General features: G+C 35.7%; 2 protein-coding genes across 4 annotated transcripts in view; one reads left to right on the top strand and one right to left on the bottom strand.

The window, feature by feature from the left end:
• Positions 1-447: 447 nt before the first annotated feature.
• LOC131439465 (checkpoint protein HUS1) lies at positions 448-1,590 on the top strand. Its single transcript, XM_058610505.1, has one exon. The coding sequence runs from the start codon at positions 670-672 to the stop codon at positions 1,549-1,551; it is 882 nt and encodes a 293-aa protein (XP_058466488.1). The 5' UTR covers positions 448-669; the 3' UTR covers positions 1,552-1,590.
• Positions 1,571-17,886, bottom strand: part of LOC131439468 (ras-related protein Rab6) — a 62,438-nt gene continuing 46,122 nt past the window's right edge. For 2 of the 3 annotated variants that reach the window (XM_058610509.1, XM_058610511.1), the window contains exons 3-6: positions 17,595-17,754; positions 14,074-14,279; positions 13,732-13,798; positions 1,571-6,408 (exon numbers count right to left, since the gene is read on the bottom strand). In XM_058610509.1, the coding sequence (XP_058466492.1) occupies positions 6,338-6,408; positions 13,732-13,798; positions 14,074-14,279; positions 17,595-17,754 (504 nt within the window). In that variant the 3' untranslated portion in view covers positions 1,571-6,337. Of the gene's footprint in view, positions 6,409-6,491; positions 7,255-13,731; positions 13,799-14,073; positions 14,280-17,594; positions 17,755-17,886 lie in introns of those variants that run through there. The other variant, XM_058610510.1, reaches the window with a different exon arrangement.

The following is a 17,886-nucleotide window of genomic DNA, read 5'->3' as shown; positions in this document are numbered from 1 at the left end:
AGGCCCTTGCGAATGTTACAAAATATAATGCTCATTGCTCGGCACTACAACCTTCATTTACACAATAGTCGATATAATCTCGTAGATAGAAGTCCAATCTACGAAATTGTGCGCAATATGCTTGAATTTCATGTTTAAAACTTGAGTAATGAGCATTATTTTTCGTAACTTTTAAAAGGGAATATCGCACGATATGCCCTAATCACATGTTAGTACCGAAATCAGCTTTGCCATAATTTGCCAATTCTCGGTTGATTTTTCAAAATGGTGTATAAGCAAGTGACAGTTTCTCTTTGTTCACTATCTCTTTTATTAATTACCAAGCGGTTTTAACGTTTATCACTCAAATCTTTGCATGAAATGATACCCGAAACTTTTGACTTTCTAACAGAATAGTGATATCGAAAAAAAATCTTTTAATCACATCACAATAATCGAAAGAGAGAGTGATTAAAGAGAAACTGTCACTTGCTTATACGCCCTTTTGAAAAATTAACCGAGAATTGAATTTGAAAAAGAAAACACCAAAACAAAGCACAAAAAATGTTGTTCAACATCGTAACGATATGCGAAAAAAATAACATATTATGATAGGAGTTTAGAATAAACTTTCAATCGAAAAAACATTAAAGTGTTTATTTTCCTGCTGATTTGTGGATCAATGACATCATGAAATTCCGTGCCGTGATAATCGATACCATTCATATGCGGGAGCTTCTGAACATCATAACGACTTGTTCGCGCATAAACCGCAACTTTGCTATCAATATAAAACCGTCCAAAATGTTTATTCAGATTGAAACGAACGTGGAGGCTGCCCAATTCCTGTGGTGTGAGATAGATACATCAAATCGTAATGGATTTTTCAGTGAATACGTTATGGATGGAGTAGATGAGGAACATAATGAAATTTATCTCACTGGGCAGTCGGCAAATTTTGTACGCGCCTTGTCCACCTTGAAAAATACACCCGTGAATTATATGAAGCTTAAGCTGATTAAAACGGATCTCGCCTATCTGATGGTTGAAATTAGCGGAACTGTTAACAATGACGGTGAAATCATATGTCCCAAGATACAGCATTCAATCCCGGTGACAGTAGTTCCTCGAAGTGAGTGGATAAGTTTTCATCTTCCTCTAAACATGGATTACCATTTGACCACGAGTATGCCATCAATCAAATCACTCCAAGGATTACTGGACAAGATGAAGAATCTTTCGCCGTCGGTAACTATTTACGTGACATTGGCAGGGGAATTTTCATTGGTAGTAGAAACAGACGTGGTTACTGTAGGTAGTCATTACAAGGGTTTGCAGAGTGGTTTGGCACAATCACTTGATACAGCCGATGCTACGGAGGAAACGGAAACCTTAACGGAGGCAGCTTGCAGGGTTGACTCGAAAAAATTGTGCACACTTCTGGAGTGTTTGAACTGTTTCGATATGAAAATGATGGCCAATATTAAAAACCAAATCTCATTCAATGTAAAGTACGAAATTAGGGACAACGTATTTATGAACTTTGTGCTGCCAGCAGTTGAATTCGAATAACATGATAAAGACTATAGCGTTTTCAATGAATATTCTTTTTTTATTTTAACTATGAAAAGCGACTAATGTGAAGATGTACGATTTATCCCGAATTCCCTGCCTTAATCTGAGCTCAGTCGGATTAAGGTTTCCTAACTTTTCACACCTCCTAGTAATAATAGATTAACTGTCGATTTTTGATGAATGAATGAGGAGTTTCCTCGTTTAGTAATGCTCATATTTTAGCGGTAAGGTTTGTATTTAAAAATTTTCATACTTTTCCTATGTTTTTTTCTTAGAATTGTATTTAATGACCATTCTTTGTTTGCAAGACAAAGTGTACGACACATTCTGGCGTAGCGTAGTGATTGATTTTTGTATTGTTTATGTTATTATGGTTGTTGAATTTTTATCTACTGTCTTGAGTTCAATAGCTGTTTCTAATGTGACTGTTTATTTTCCGATTGTTTCAATAGCTATATAAATAAAATTTCAGCACAACAAACACATCAGTGTTGTTGCAGGCTCAGATGATTATGAATTTCGATTGGTGGTGTTTGGTTCCAGTTGTATTCAACGGTGGTATGATATCGGATAGCATGACCAAAAAGCAATTTTCTTTTCGTATGCCACAAGCTTAAATGGTTTATGTTTCACACCTGAAGTTAATAGAAGTATTCGAAAAAGTGTGTTCAGATAGTATTTCGTCTTGAATTTTAATTTATTTCGACGTTTTGCCAACTTGTTTTCATAAAAAAAAACAAATTTATTTTAACGATTTGGACAAGGAGAATAGAGTCGCTTACTCCTTCTTGCTAATCACCGCGATTCTGCAATCCGACGGATTTGTGATACGAACGAATCTACACTTTCGTTCGAGTTCGAATTTGGCATTCTTTATTCCGCTCGACTTGTATGATTCGATCGACTCTTGTTCGGGAACACTTGCAATTTCGAACACTAACCATGAAAGCTGTCAACACTACTTACACGTTCTATATTATTTATATAACTCATTTCTTAGTAAATGAAACCGTCACACTTGTATAAACAAATTAGAACGATTCTAAACCGAACAGAAGTAATACGTACGCAAGTCGATCGAGTAATGTTCGAAAATTGAACAACTCGAACGAATGATGTTCGAGTTCATACCCAACTCGAACGGAATGCAGAATGGAAATTGCACATTCGATCGAAACATTTTGAATCGATCGACGCACAGAATAAGGGTGAATGTCTCGGGGAATTTTGGCGAGCTCTAATTCACACCTATTAGCGGCCCTTACACGATCATTAAAAGTGTCATTACTAAAAAGGAATGGCACTTTTAATGATCGTGTAAGGTCTACGAGTTCAGTAATGATGGAATTGTGGATTTTCCATCATTACCAACATTATTTCTTCTTCTTATTTTTTTTGTGGAAGTGATGAATATCTTTAGAACTATACGCGAAAAAATGACAAAGTGTAGATTTAAATTGTTAATATTTCATTAACCTTAACGTTTCAATGGCAAATCAAATTTATTTTCAGCTAAACGAAAATAAAAATATTGCTATTGCTGGAGTAGTTACAAATACTCATCATTAATAATGAACGTGTAATGCTAAAAAGTAATGATGTACAGTAATGCAGTAATGACGAGCGTTTGAGCAGAAGTGTCATTACTTAGTAATGACACTTTTAATGATCGTGTAAGGTCCGCTATTAGTGGCCCTTACACGATCATTAAAAGTGTCATTACTAAGTAATGACACTTCTGCTCAAAAGCTCGTCATTACTGCATTACTGTAATCATTACTTTTTAGCATTACACGTTCATTATTAATGATGAGTATTTGTAACTACTCCAGCAATAGCAATAGTAATATTTTTATTTTCGTTCAGCTGAAAATAAATTTGATTTGCCATTAAAACGTTAAGGTTAATGAAATATTAACAACTTAAATCTACACTTTGTCATTTTTTCGCGTATAGTTCTAAAGATATTCAGCACTTCCACACAAAAAATAAGAAGAAGAAATAATGTTGGTAATGATGGAAAATCCGGAATTCCATCATTACTCGTGTCATTACTGAACTCGTAGACCTTACACGATCATTAAAAGTGCCATTACTTTTTAGTAATGACACTTTTAATGATCGTGTAAGGGCCGCTATTGGGATTTCCTGTCACCACAACGGCTTGCACGATGAGTGACTTGTGTGATCATTGTTGAGAAAAATCGAAATTTCGAAAATCGCGACTGAAAGTTTTCGCAAGTGAATTCCAGACAAAAAAAATCGGTCAGAAAACTCACTGAAGAAAAGTTCACTACTGATTTTGGCAAAAATTCAGTTGTGAAAAGTTTACTAGCGAACATCCTCATCGATGACATTTAAGAAAAAAGTTCGCACATCGAATATATCTGATATGATTCTCGAACATAAGATTCTTGGGAAATGAATGTTCATAGTCGTTATATCTCAACCATTTGCTAAATACATCATGAATAAATTCGCCGATGAACAAAAACCTTTCTGAAAATATTCAGTGCGCGTAGGGTTGTCGAAATGAAGAAAATGCTACATTTTTAGCTACTGTAATTTTATACTCCGTCGATAAGTGGATGTATTCGAAATGTATTTATGTAATATTTATAAATATTACCTAATTTAGCTTGAATATCATACGTAAAAGTACCAGGAGCGCAAGTTATCGCTACGCCAATTCAAACGCACCATTCGAATGCTATGTCTGCTGTGACATGCTATAGACATGCAAAATGCTGCGCTCCTGTTTCTTCTACTAATTAAACTTGTTCTAAATAGCGTTTTATTGGTTTTATTCTAAATAGTGTAGTGTTCAACCAGCTGAAATTAAAACAGTCTTTCGTCGCTGTGATCACTATTTGGAATGTGGAAAAAATATTGTTGTTCATATTGACCACCCTACGTGCATCGAAAATATCGCAGTCGTTATTTCATTATTTTTTATTAATAAAAATATAATAATTAAATATTGCACGAATCACTTCGATATTGAACTGAAGCGTAGTGGAAACTCAGCATCTGAATATCATCGGAGATTCTTCTCCCTTTTGATTATCTTCTTAGCGATATTTATGTGGATATTGCGGTATACATTTAAGTGCCAAGAGCTCACTGTTTCATTGGGCATGACCTAAGCTTGTTAGCAATTGTGCTAATTGGGATTCATCCCCATCCGACAGGCCGGTTCATCGGACTTTGTGGCAGAATATCAATATAGATAAGGTTAAACTCTACGTATTGTGGGTCCACAATTGCTATCGTGGTCAAATCGTTAAAGCACCATTATGCCGAACACAAATAATTCTTTTGAAGAAGACATTGAACCTAAATCGGTAAGAATATTCGATCAGGTCGGTGTCGGCAATTTCCCAGCATGGTCATTTGTTGCACTTTTGTTTACGAGCAATGTAGATGAATAATTGAAAGTTTTTTCTTACGGAGTTTTCATGCAGTTCTTGGGCCATTTTTACTCCCATATTTCAACAAATTTTGATTAGTTTTATACTGTACATTTGGTGATTCAACTTCAAAGCACAGACGTAACACGGTAATATTCATCGACTGTTAGAAATAATGCTGAGATCGGTTAAGGAAGCCGCTGTTCAAAAATGGGTACGGATTAAGGTAATTTGATTTTATAAAACAATGAATCTCACTTAACTGTTGGGTGTTGTTTTTTTTCTTTTACCAAACACGCAGATCATGAATCGCTATTCATAATCACTGATTTTTTTATATTAAAAGAATTCTTCCTTATACATTTGGCAACTCGCTTGTTTTGTAGCCTGTTCAAAAGCATTCGTTGGAAGCCAAACAGTATTTCCTTAGTAACGAAAAAGTTTTCACTGTGACCGATCAACACTGCCTAGCCAATTGATTGTTCTTAACATACAGTAGTACTACTAATAGGTTTGTGCACAGAGGAACAAAATTGTTCCCTACGACGCAATAGTGACTGCGAAATCAGCATTGTGTTGGGTAGAAAATTCGGTGATTGAGGCGTCACAGTATTTAGCACACGCACACACAACACGACGTGTTTGGTATAAGTATGTACTTCGTAAAAGCTATCTGGATACCGTACTGTCAATGCGTTTCTCGTCTACTCCGGTCTTGGGTGGGAATGATGAAAGTTGTAGTTTTAGAACGTTTTCGATGCGGTCGAAATAATTACTTTTTCTTTTTTTTCTCAATTGAAAGGGTGCCGAGTGTTTCAAACAATCATTATACAACTAGTGTCAGCTCGCTAGACCATTTCGAACAGTCTTGGTTGGATATAAAAATGGGAAATGTTATAATGCAATTGTCATTAATTGTTAGCATTTCGCTCTAAACTAACACTATTATGTAGCATATTTCCAAATAACCTGCACTGGTTGCACTTGTTCAATTTGTTTTGTATTTTTTTTAACGGTTTGTGCTTGAGTTATTTTCTTGAGATGAAACTTTACTTTGGTTACTGCATAGCTAAATTGTTAAATCCTAGTGTTTGCCCTTCATTTTGTTTAATTGAACTCTTCCGTATTGCTGCAGTTTGCGCAAATGGTCGTTACTTATTTTGATTTTTTTTTATCCTGCCTTTCCTATCAATTATTTATCTTTATTGTTGCTTTACCTCCGACATGAGGAGCCATTACAAAAAAAAAAAGAAAATAAAAATACAAAGCAACATTGCAGCTTATTTTCGGCTTTTTGAGTAGGTTTTTTCGTAGGATGAATCGGCTTTCGCTCACTCGCAGTTGTAAAGCCAACGCGGGTCCACGTCCAAATTTTAACACATGCAGCCGCCCTCCGAGTCCTGCTGATCGCCAGAGTTCGAGGGTTGAGTTTGTAGATCGACAGCTGGAAGACACTCTGAGTTAAGGAAAAACGGCACAGAATAATCAGATTTTTACGATTACTGATAAAACGAAACAAACATTCAGTTGTTTTAGTTATAGCGTAGACTCTGTTTAGTTTATTTAGTCAAAACGGTCGAACTTAAATGTTAATGCTAAGCGCAATTTCAGCAAAATGTTTCTTCTGGTATACTTTCTCCGTTGAATTACTATTTGTATAGCAATGTAACTAAACGCTGTTGTAAAATTAAGGAAAGTATAGTAACAGTTTCATTATTTTTAGACAACTTATCAATTAAGTTAAATATATGTATCATTCATGTAGAAGTAAGTAAACGTTTAAAGTAGTGTAATTATGGACTGCATGTTTTTTAGTGCTCTAGTCATTTACATTCAAAAACAAAAATATCGTAGAAAGCGATTTTGAAAGATAAACGAACGACAAAATATATAGCACTCTTCATGAACGGCAATAATCTTTCAAGTTTAAAAAAATAATCAAAAACATATACTTTCTTAGCACATACTAAACTAAATCGAATGTATGGAGTCAATCAGCAATGATTGCACCAACTTAACAGTTTACACGAATCTTTTCCCATTACAAATAAATAATAATATGGATAAAAAGGTGTAATCAGGATGGACATATTTCTCTTTCACCCGTTCTCTCGTCCCGTCGATATCTCCCGTCACTGCCCAATTGTAGCAGTCTCAGTAGTTCCTGTTTTGGGTTGAGGTTGATGCACGAAATAGGGAAAGTATCTGGAGGTTGAAGGCTTTCAGCATGCGCAGCCTCCCTCCGGATCTTTTGCTTCGTTCGGTGAATCCTTGAGTACGACTTCTTGCACTGGTAGAGGAAATCATAAGTTAAGGAAAATAAAGTGATAATTCAACGAAAGGTGAACTGAAAACAGAATCAGAAATAGAAAACAAACAATGTACTGATAGGGTTACGAATCGAAATCACAGAAATGCAGTAACTGATTGAACATAATGAAAGACATAAAGGTAGTGCGTTGAATTGAACATAAAAGTGTCGTCGACGCGGTCGTCTTGATGTCATTCACGTACATAACAACTTGAAGTCGTACACAAACAAAGTTTTACTCTCCTTGAGGGAAACTTTGTAAAAACACTGTGTCGCTGTATCTTTACTGACATTTTTTTTTCATTTTTCGACTTATTAAATGATATATTCAAAATAAAGCTTAGCAAAGTGGTATTTTATATGAACAATTCCCGAAATTAACCGCAGAAAAGAATGCAAAAATCAGGAACAATTTCCCCTGAGCTGAATGAAACTTTGCACACATCTCCAGTACGGCAAACCATTTGTTCTGTCAGATGGAGAGACCAATTTGACTCAAGACCAGTGCCGTAAAATTTCATTTTGTTTCATTCAATTGAAGTCGACTATACACTAGAGATGGTCGGGTATAGAAATTCTTATACCCGAACCCGACCTGTACCCGAGTGATCAGCAAAATTTACCCGTACCCGATTAAAAATTACCTGTACCCGTACCCGACCCGAATGAGTAGTAAAAAGTTTACCAAAATTCAGGATGAAAAAAATAAAGTGTTTTAGATAGCGAGCCGTATCAGGCTCTAGTTGGTAAGTAAAATACATTAAAATGCTTGTTTATATTTAAACATATAAATACTGTGAAGCATTAATAGATTTTCAATGTCTTTGGTACTTTATACTCATTTACAAATGTCAACAAAAGGGAGTAATATCTACTCAAATTTTTCGAGAAGCATATTTACCGAAAATATCGTTGTATTCAATTTTGGGTAGGTATGGTTTTTACGAAACAGTTCGACTTTTGATCACAAATAAAAATTCACATTCGAATCACTTGAAAAATCACGTAAAATGGTTCCAAATGTCAAATTGAATTTTATACGTGACGAAAATGAATGTTATTCGAACATCCCCTAAAATGAATAGAGTATCATCGGTTCGTTTACGTGAATTGACCAAACATCAAATAATGTACGTGTATTCCCGGTGTGAAAAATTCATTTTTGAAAATGGTGAACAGTGAGTCCTTCAAGTGTAAGTAGTTTGAACATTCGTGAGAAAGTTTTTTTGGTTACAATTTTTTACTACAAAGCAAAATGAATTATGATTTTGATTTAAATTAATCTGTCAAATATGCCCGTTTTGTAAGCCTCACAAACCCACACCCACGATGTTAATAATAGCTGGTGGTTTTTACAGCCATTGAACTTCTGTGCCTCCTCTGGTGGAACCCTCAACGAGTGAACACGGTGAAAATTTTGAGTATTTCGCGAGAAAAGATTTTCACCCGTACTTTTGTGACTCCACGTTGTCACGCATCGAGATTTTCACTTGTAGTCCAGTGAAAAGAAACGAAAATTAACTGGCAATGTAGCCCAACTTGCTGTGCCATCAATCGCTGTCATTTCAAGTTAGGTGACACCACCCAGAAGTGAAGAATAAGAAGAACTTTTATGCAGATTTTCTGAAATAAATGTTCATGTTTTTATGGTTAGAATCCTAATGATTTATATGAAAATTTTGAAAATCTCCAACCAATATTTAAAATAACAGTTTTCTGGTATCTGAATGTGATATGAGTACTACACTACATTTTATATATAAATCAAATATTTTTTACTGGATTGTTACCCCTTGAATCAAATTGTTTATTTTTCGGAAGAACTGTTTTGCAATACAAAATTCTCGTCAAAGTGTAAACAGGTTTATGTGAAGTACAAATGGTCGGGTAATCGATCAGAAAAAAAATTAATTATTTAGTTGATTCAAGGTAATAGATGAACGGTAAACCAAAGATAGCAAAATTGTCAATAAGAATTTACTCAAATTTATTGCTTTCTCTTTCACTATAAATTTTAAATACTTTTGGAACATATCTCAATGTATTTTAAAAACTCGAAAATTATTTATTTATACTTGCTGGAGTTAATTGGAAACATGAATATTACTAGCCACCCCTCTTTGTTTATTGTATCGGCCGAAATAATTTTCTGTCATTGTGTTGATTTTCATGCCTCTTCATTCGAGCTTACTCACAGCCGACGGCTGAAGCAAGTAGATTCATTGGTACTTGAATAGGAGCAAGAAAAACTGCAAATGACCAGGTACGGTTATTGAATTGAGGTTGGATCCAGTGAGTTTCATTTGCAAAAGTGCAAAAGTCAATTGAATGAGTAGTAAAAATACTGACAGTGAAAAGGCCTGGAATTTCATTTTCAGTAAATTTCAATCGAAAATGTAATTTTACAAAAAAAATTCTTCAAATCGTTGTAACTCGAAAACTATTATTGATACTAATCTATGACTTGAGCGTTTATTAGAATAATTTCACTAGAATAATAGTTTAACACCATTGAATAGTAGTAGAATTCAATGGTGCTGAAATATTACTCTAGTATTATTGGAAGAAAATGGTGTCGGAGCAATAGGAAACCAATTGGGCACTCTAAAAAATCCACACTGAAAAAATATTAAACCACCTCTTTAAGAACCTAAAATTTAATTGAAAAATTTTGAAAACAAAAAAACGCTGCGATATGTTTAATGTAAACCTATTATTGAAACCAACACATTGAAGTTAATGCGATTCGTGTTTTTCGAGAAAAAAATAGTTACAACTGAAACAATTTTCAGTTATTTTTAGGAACTCAAGTTTTTAATGAAAAATATCCTATTTAAAAACTAGAAAGTGATTTTAAAAAGGTTAAAAGCAAAAGCGCTTATTCATAGTACCCTTCATCCTAGAAGTAGCCGTTCTAGAAATATTTAGAAATGAAACTAAAAAAACAGATTCTTGTTAACAGTATACACAAAGAAAAAATTTGAATATTTTTTCCCCAACTAGAAAAAATAAACGAAAAATCAATTTTTAAAAAAATCTCTCAATTTTTTTTCACACTGATAAATAAAATTGCTTGGGAAATAGTGTTTGGAATTGATACCACAACTAAAACGGAACATCTCAACAGCATGATAGCCACCATTGCCGAGCACCCCCATCTCCATAGCTCACAGGGAAGGATAAAGTATAAAGAGGAGATGAAAAGTTGATGTTTTATATGTCCTCTGGAAGGACTACGACTCATCATTATCTTTCATAGGTGTCGCGGAGTTGGAGATGGGTGGCATCCTTTACCAATATCCAATTTAGCTTAGGGACTTTTTTTGACTTGCTTAACCTTTTGAGCAGTACCGCTTTACGAAAATATTGGCACCCTAATGCACATACATAAAGTTCGGCGATTCGAAAATTATTTGGCTTGAAACTCAATGAAATTAAAACCGATTGCCACCCTACATTGTGGTGGACACAGCTCTACAACAGCACCGAGTTGGTACAGAGTTCATCGAACATGTTCTATTCCTAGCCGGCAACGTTCTAATCATAATCGGCAACGCCTACCCACCAGTTCGCTTTCACATCTCATCCAAGACAGTCGATAAAACGAAACCGCTTACGTTCGGGCGGCAGAAACCAATTACAGTGTTGTATAGAGAACAATAGAACGATTCGAAATGAGTGAACCAAATGAACAAAAGCTATCGGTGCTGCTACGGAAGAATACAATGATTATTGATTTCAGGCAGTGCAAAATTCGACCTTCGATACGAGAACTCGAAAGTTTGCTTAAGGATGTAATGCATTTTAACCTTAAACGAGTGCAGCTGCTTCAGTGCAACAAGATAAATACAGTTTTTTACATCCAGTTTCATAAAGAGTGGGAAGCAAATCAATTCGCTAAATACAATAACAATGTGCACTACGTGTAGCGTGAAAATATCAAGTACAACGTACTAGTGTATATGGAAGATAGTGCTATAGAAGTGCGTGTGCGTGTGCGTGGAACAACAATGAAACATCCTCAACGACTTCAGTTGTACCCGATGTAGAATATGCCACGCCAGCTACAGTTTACAATGCACGAGCAATTCCAGAAATGCATAGCAGATCATCAGACTCGACCTTATCCGATTTGGATGAAACTTTGCACATGGCTTCAGTATGGCAAACCATAAGTTTTGAACCGATGGGGTCAATCCTACTCACGACTGATTTTTAAAAAGGGCGTATGTATTTTTGCATATCACGAAAATTGCCCTTTTCAAATCGTTGTAACTCGGAAACCGTTAATTGTACAAAAATGGCGTTCAGGAAGAAGTTGTAGGGAATCGATTGGGCATTCTAAAAAAATACACTGAAAAATTTTTTTGATTTTTTTCTCAATAATTCCAAAATAATTCGAAATAGTTAAATAAAAATAAGCATGGTTTTAATTTTTTTTTTATAATTTTTATTTTAAAGCTGTTATTAAAACCTACAGATTGATGGCTATCCCATCCGTGCCTTTTGAAAAATGAAGAAGTTACAGCTAAAACAGTTTACAGATATATTCGAAATTTCAAGTTCTCGTTGAAAGATAATCATTTTAAACAGTAGAACATTATTCTGCAGATTAAAGGCAATAGATTTGTTCATGATATCATTTCTTCTAAAAGTAGCTGTTCTTGTGATACTTGAATATTTAATTACAACGAAATTTTTTTATATTTCCATGAATTGTTTATTTGCTTGCTATATCCACAATTATTACATGTACATGAATAATTCTTAATTATATTTAAGGTTTTATTTATGTCTGACGGAGCTGCCTCGCAGTACAAAACAGACAAAATTTTGCAAGTCTCTTTAAATTTAAATCAATGTATAACATTGATGCTGAGTGGCATTTTTTTGTAATTTCTCATGGTAAAGGACCATGTGATGTACTCGGGGGTAATTCAAAGCGAATGGCACGACGTGAAAGCTAAACTACATGAACACCCAATCACAACTGCAAAACAATTATATGAATGGGCAGAGCAGAGACGTCGAGATGCATTCACGGCCATGTCTTTTTGTTACGTGTCACAAGAAGAATATGAACGGGGTGTGACCGAGTGGAGTAGTGTTTATAAGGATACCAAAATTATTTCAGGCACACAGAAATTCCATTCTTTCGTTCCGATTTCAGAAACCACAATCGTCACAAGACTGTATTCGAATGACGATGCACGTAGTATTCATACAATTTTCAAAAACTTAAAACCTTAAATGTAATTAAGAATTATTAATGTACATGTAATAATTGTAGAAATAGCAAGCAAATAAACAATTCATGGAAATATAAAAAATGATGTTATAATTAAATATCCAAGTATCTCAAGAACAGCTACTTTTAAAAGAAAGGATATCCTGAACAAATTTATTGCCTTTAACCTGTAGAATAATATTCTACTGTTTAAATGATTATCTTTCATCGAGAACTTGAAATTTCGAATATATCTGTAAATTGTTTTAGCTATAAATTCTTCATTTTTAAAAAGTCACGGATGTGATAGCCATCAATCTGTAGGTTTTAATAAGAGCATTAGAATAAAAATTATCAAAAAAATCGAAACCCTAATTTTTTTAATTTAATTTTTTTGGTTCATTTTGAAATTATTGAGAATAAAAATCAACTTCTTCCTGGACACCATTTTTGTACGATGAACGGTTTCTGAATTACAACGAGACCCGTAAACTGTTTTAGCTGTAACATCAATCTGTAGGTTTTAATAACAGCTTTGAAATAAAAATTATCAAAAAAAAATTAAAATCATCCTTTTTTTAGTTAACCTTTTCGGATTATTTTGTGATCATTGAGAAAAAAATCAAAATTTTTTTCAGTGTATATTTTTTTTAGAGTGCCCAATCGATTCCCTACAACTTCTTCCTGAACGCCATTTTTGTACAATTAACGGTTTCTGAGTTACATCGATTTGAAAAAGGCAATTTTTTTGAAATGCAAAAATACATACACCCTTTTTAAAAATCAGTCGTGAGTCGGATTGACCTCTCCATCGGTTCAAAACTTATGGTTTGCCATACTGAAGCCATGTGCAAAGTTTCATCCAAATCGGAGAAGGTCGATTCTGATTTTGTCACGTTTTCGTCTACTAATTCCTGGAATTGCGCGCACTCAAAGCCTGGACAAATAAAAGTAATAACGATGATTCCGCCAACAACAGTGACACCGAACCAATGGACGGGAGCGTGAATAGCGAACCACTACTTCCCCTTCATTCGTTGGATAGTAATGAAAACGACTCTAATCCAAGGAAGAAGATGACAACGAGATTCAGCTATATTTTTTTTTGTTTTGTTAAACGGCCACGTCAAGCCGATGTAAATCCTTTGAAACTGCTGTAAATAGTAAACATAAGTTATACATTCCTTTAAATTTTTTTTCTCGGTATTTTTTATCAATCAAAAGGATACTGTCTTCTGGTGGCTTGTTCTCGGTTGAATCCATACCGGGCAATGCTGCAGCTACTCTTCGGAAAAGCTGAAAAAAAGAAAATCAATCAATTAATAAGAGCAATTGAAATCTCCGAAACCACAATACGTTTTGCCGCAGTAAAGTTACGCGATAACAAGCGATACGTTTTAAAAAATATTTTCTATGTTTCGATTTCATCCATGAATAAAACTCAATCACCACCGCTGATTATCACTAATCACTCGGTGACAACCACAACCCCACATTGATTGTTTGACTCCCAACATCCACAACCCCACCGGTTGTCATTGTGATGCGATGCTAGCAAAACGAAATCCTACCTGTTTCACGTTGTACCCTGCTTTCGCACTGGTCTCGATGAACATCACGTTCAGTTCTTTCGCTTTCCGCTCGCCCTCCTCCGTCGAAACCTGGCGCTTGTCCGAGAGGTCAGTTTTGTTTCCAACTAGCATTATGATTACATCACTCCCACGCTCCGTCCGAACGTCATCGATCCATTTCGATGTTTGATGGAATGAGTTTGCATCTACGAGACAAAAACAATGACAAAAGGTTGTATTAGCAGTGGTGACAATAAGTTTCGGGCTACTTGGCAACCAGAATGTTTTTTTTTTTTTTTTGTAAATTAATCATCTATGATTATTCCAGCTAAGAGTGTGATCGTAAGCGACATTATTTCGAAGAAGGGTAACTCTTCGTTAGTGTTTAATGTTTACATTGTGTAACAGTATTGGTTCTGCAATCTTTGCGAAGATGGAGTAGAAAAACAGCAGCAGCGTAAAATAATTTTGCGCACTTACTTTGAAAATCCGGATCTCTCGCATTGTGCCACTTCTAGGCTAATGAGATAAATACAAGGCTAATGAGGTCAATTTCGGGCCGAACGACTTTAATCACCCGAACGAACCGGAAATGCGAACATTTACCATATGTACATCGATTAAACAGGCGCTTCGAACATGGAAAAAGTTAAATAACATTTTTGCTTTGATTCCCTGAAAATTTGAAAATGATCGGTTGAATGGGAGTATTTTCTTGTGATGTAATTTGATTTCTTACACTCTTTACATGTTGTGTAACGCACCGAGTATAAGAGAAGTAAACCGACCACAGCAGTTAGGTCGTCAAACGGTGAGATACTAAGTCCTCACAAGTTCCTATCTTATGCCTCCCCGTGTGTCTATGATGACATTTGGTCAATAGAACGGCGTCGACTGGGTGCTATCGGATTGGATTGCCACCCTGAGTCACGTGGGGGAAGCTTTGTGTTTCTCCTTGAAGGTCTGAAATGAGTAAGACGCACCCTTCTAACAAACAAATCATCAGGCGGGTTTGAGCTGGTATAGCGGAATTCTTTATTATATGGCCGAATGTTCTTCATTTAGGGGTTAACCAAATTTTGTGCTAGGGCACATAACATATTATTCTTACGTTTCGTCTTTGACTCATCAGTGCAGAGCAGTTCAAATTGAACTGCTTAGTGCTAAACTCGGCAGTTCAATTTGAATCGCTAAGCAGACGTAAAGTTTCTGCTACTTACAGAACACTTTTTGTTTTGCAACGGAGTGCAATGTTCTTTCTGACGTGCCGAACGAAAACGTGTTTTCTACTATTTCTGGCCGATGCAGGTTTGGTCAGCCAAATTTTGTGCTAGGGCACACGGACTTTCAAAACCTGCTTTCGAGAAAAACGCGTTTAATGTTTTTTGTCTATAAAATCCCGTAGGGTCTAACATTTTCAAAAAATCATATTTTTTCTTTTATAACTTATTATAATGAAACATTTCAAGAATGTTTTGTCAAGATTTGAAGTCAATCGAAGTGGAAATCTTGGGCCTGTGGGACAAGCTCTTGCTTCTTCGCAGAATGAGATAGCCATAGATAAAGGTCTATAACTTCCAGAGTTTCGTTCCAACAGGCTTGAAAATTTCACAGAATATTCTTTAAATGTTTTACTATAAGAAAATATATCAAATCCTGTGCAATTCTTATCTCCACCTTTCTTACACACTTTTATCCACTGTTTCTTCAAATTTTTGTCGTTTTTGAAGACCTTTCCTGTTTTACAAATCATTCACTTCATAATCGCAAAGAATTTTTCGATGTTTTGGCGAGTATAGCGAGTTATATCGTTTAATTATACCCGGCTTTAGCCTAATTTTGGTCGTTCGCCGGTCATAATTTTGTATTCATGGTACCGCCAATGAATTTTTATTCGTGAACCAAATAAAGGCCTATCTGCACTATGCCGTTCCGATCGATCCAAGCTCTCAGACACCGACTTTTTTCTGCTTCGGATTTGGCTGAGCTGTACATTAGAGATGGTCGAACCCGAGATTATTTTTTCTTTCAAACCCGAACCCGAAAGAAATAAAAATCTTTTCCCGTACCCGACCAGAACACGAAAAAAGTCCCGAAATCCAAAAACCGGAACCCGATCAAATTGTTAAACTCGAGAATGAACAAATTATTACCTGTAACGGACCCGAAGCCGACAAACATGTTTTTTTTCTGTGCCCGAACCCGACCAATACCCGAAACCCCGAAAGAGAAAAAGTCAATGCCGGAGAGCTCGGATCGGTCGGATCGGTCAAATGCGGAGCAACCTTTAAGTGACTCAACCAATTTTGACATAATTGGGCTCTGCTAACATTTCCTTGTCGTAATAACGGAGTCACAGGCGTTGGAAATCTAAGTCTGATACGGAATTCCTGACCAGACAACTCTGCAGAGTTTTAGAATTTCGGAAATGGCCTATTTTACCTCTCTCAAGACACTTATGGAGTGCGTAGTAATATATACTAGCTCTAGTTAGTATCAAAACTGCGATATTCCGTGCAATTTTTATTCACCTAAATCAGTAATAGAGTGATGACCAAAAGCGTTTGAACAAACACAAGCTCAAGTCACGGCAACTGTTGTAGAAAAGCAATTTTGAATGATATTCTACACATTCAGAGTTCAATTTGCATGCCTGGTTTTTAGATAGACAGGAAGTTGGAATGAGATTTCACACCCAGATTCTCGAACGAATACATAATCGAAGTGTCTGCCTCATTGATATTCGGCTGAAAATCAATTGCTTCGAGAATTGGTAAAAAAATTCACAATGAAAATAGCAAGAAAAGATCAACAATACGCATATAACCGAATTGTTTATAGTTGCAGTGACTCAAAATGAGCCATTAATTATTGTAAATTACATTTTATTTCGAACTCAACAATGATAAGAACGATTGGCTCTTTAGAAGTCACCGATCGACTATCGTATCACCTCTGGTGAAGGTGAATCGACTATCAACACTTAGTTCGACTTTTTTTTTTGAAAAAAACGCCACCAGCGCACGAAATAGCTCAACGGGCAAGTAACTTTGGAAGGCATTCGAAATGAAATTTGTTCGATACAACGGGTATAAAGCCGTGACGTGTACTTTCTTCGCTCAGCTCTGTGACACAGGATTTCTTATCAGCGCTCGAAACAATGGAATGTGTGCGACGGCTTGCACACACTAACCAGGTGTTTTACTTGGCCGGCAGGGTAATGAATTCTGAAGCTTCACTTTTCGTAAGCATTATTTATTTATTTGTGCACTAGCTCGAAGGTGCGTGTTCTAGTTTTGAACTGTCGACGACAAGCCGGCAGTTTTATTACTGAACGTGAGGTTGTTAGCAAAATTTGGGTTGAGTTCGTATTATTTTTCGCCCACCGTTTGCTAGAATTGTGTCAATGTTCAGGTTAACAATCAAACATTACTACTATAGTTTGTCCCGATTAAGCAGAATGGAGCGATCAACACAAATTTGGTTATTACTGGAAACGCAAAATAAGTAGTAATACTCACTTGTAATATCGTACACTACTACGGCAACGGTTGAGTCTCGAATGTACGAAGGTATCAGCGATCGGAATCGTTCCTGTCCGGCAGTGTCCCATAGCTGTAATCTCACTGTTCGGTCTTCTAGATACATGGTTTTCGACAGGAAGTCTATACCGATGGTTGCCTGGAAAATAGAAGGCAATGTAGAATAGCAGTTAATTACCATTGACTCAAAGCAGTGTGGAAACGAGTTACAACATTGTATCAGATTAGAATATGCATCTGGAATTCTGTATTGGTCGACTCCGACTAACCA

This window comes from Malaya genurostris, chromosome 3, assembly GCF_030247185.1.
Source record: "Malaya genurostris strain Urasoe2022 chromosome 3, Malgen_1.1, whole genome shotgun sequence".
Taxonomy (NCBI): domain Eukaryota; kingdom Metazoa; phylum Arthropoda; class Insecta; order Diptera; family Culicidae; genus Malaya; species Malaya genurostris.
This window is presented reverse-complemented; position numbering and strand designations above follow the sequence as displayed.

Bases quoted from the DNA above. Each gene is read 5' to 3' on its own strand.
- LOC131439465 (XM_058610505.1), top strand. From the start codon at position 670: ATGAAATTCCGTGCCGTGATAATCGATACCATTCATATGCGGGAGCTT.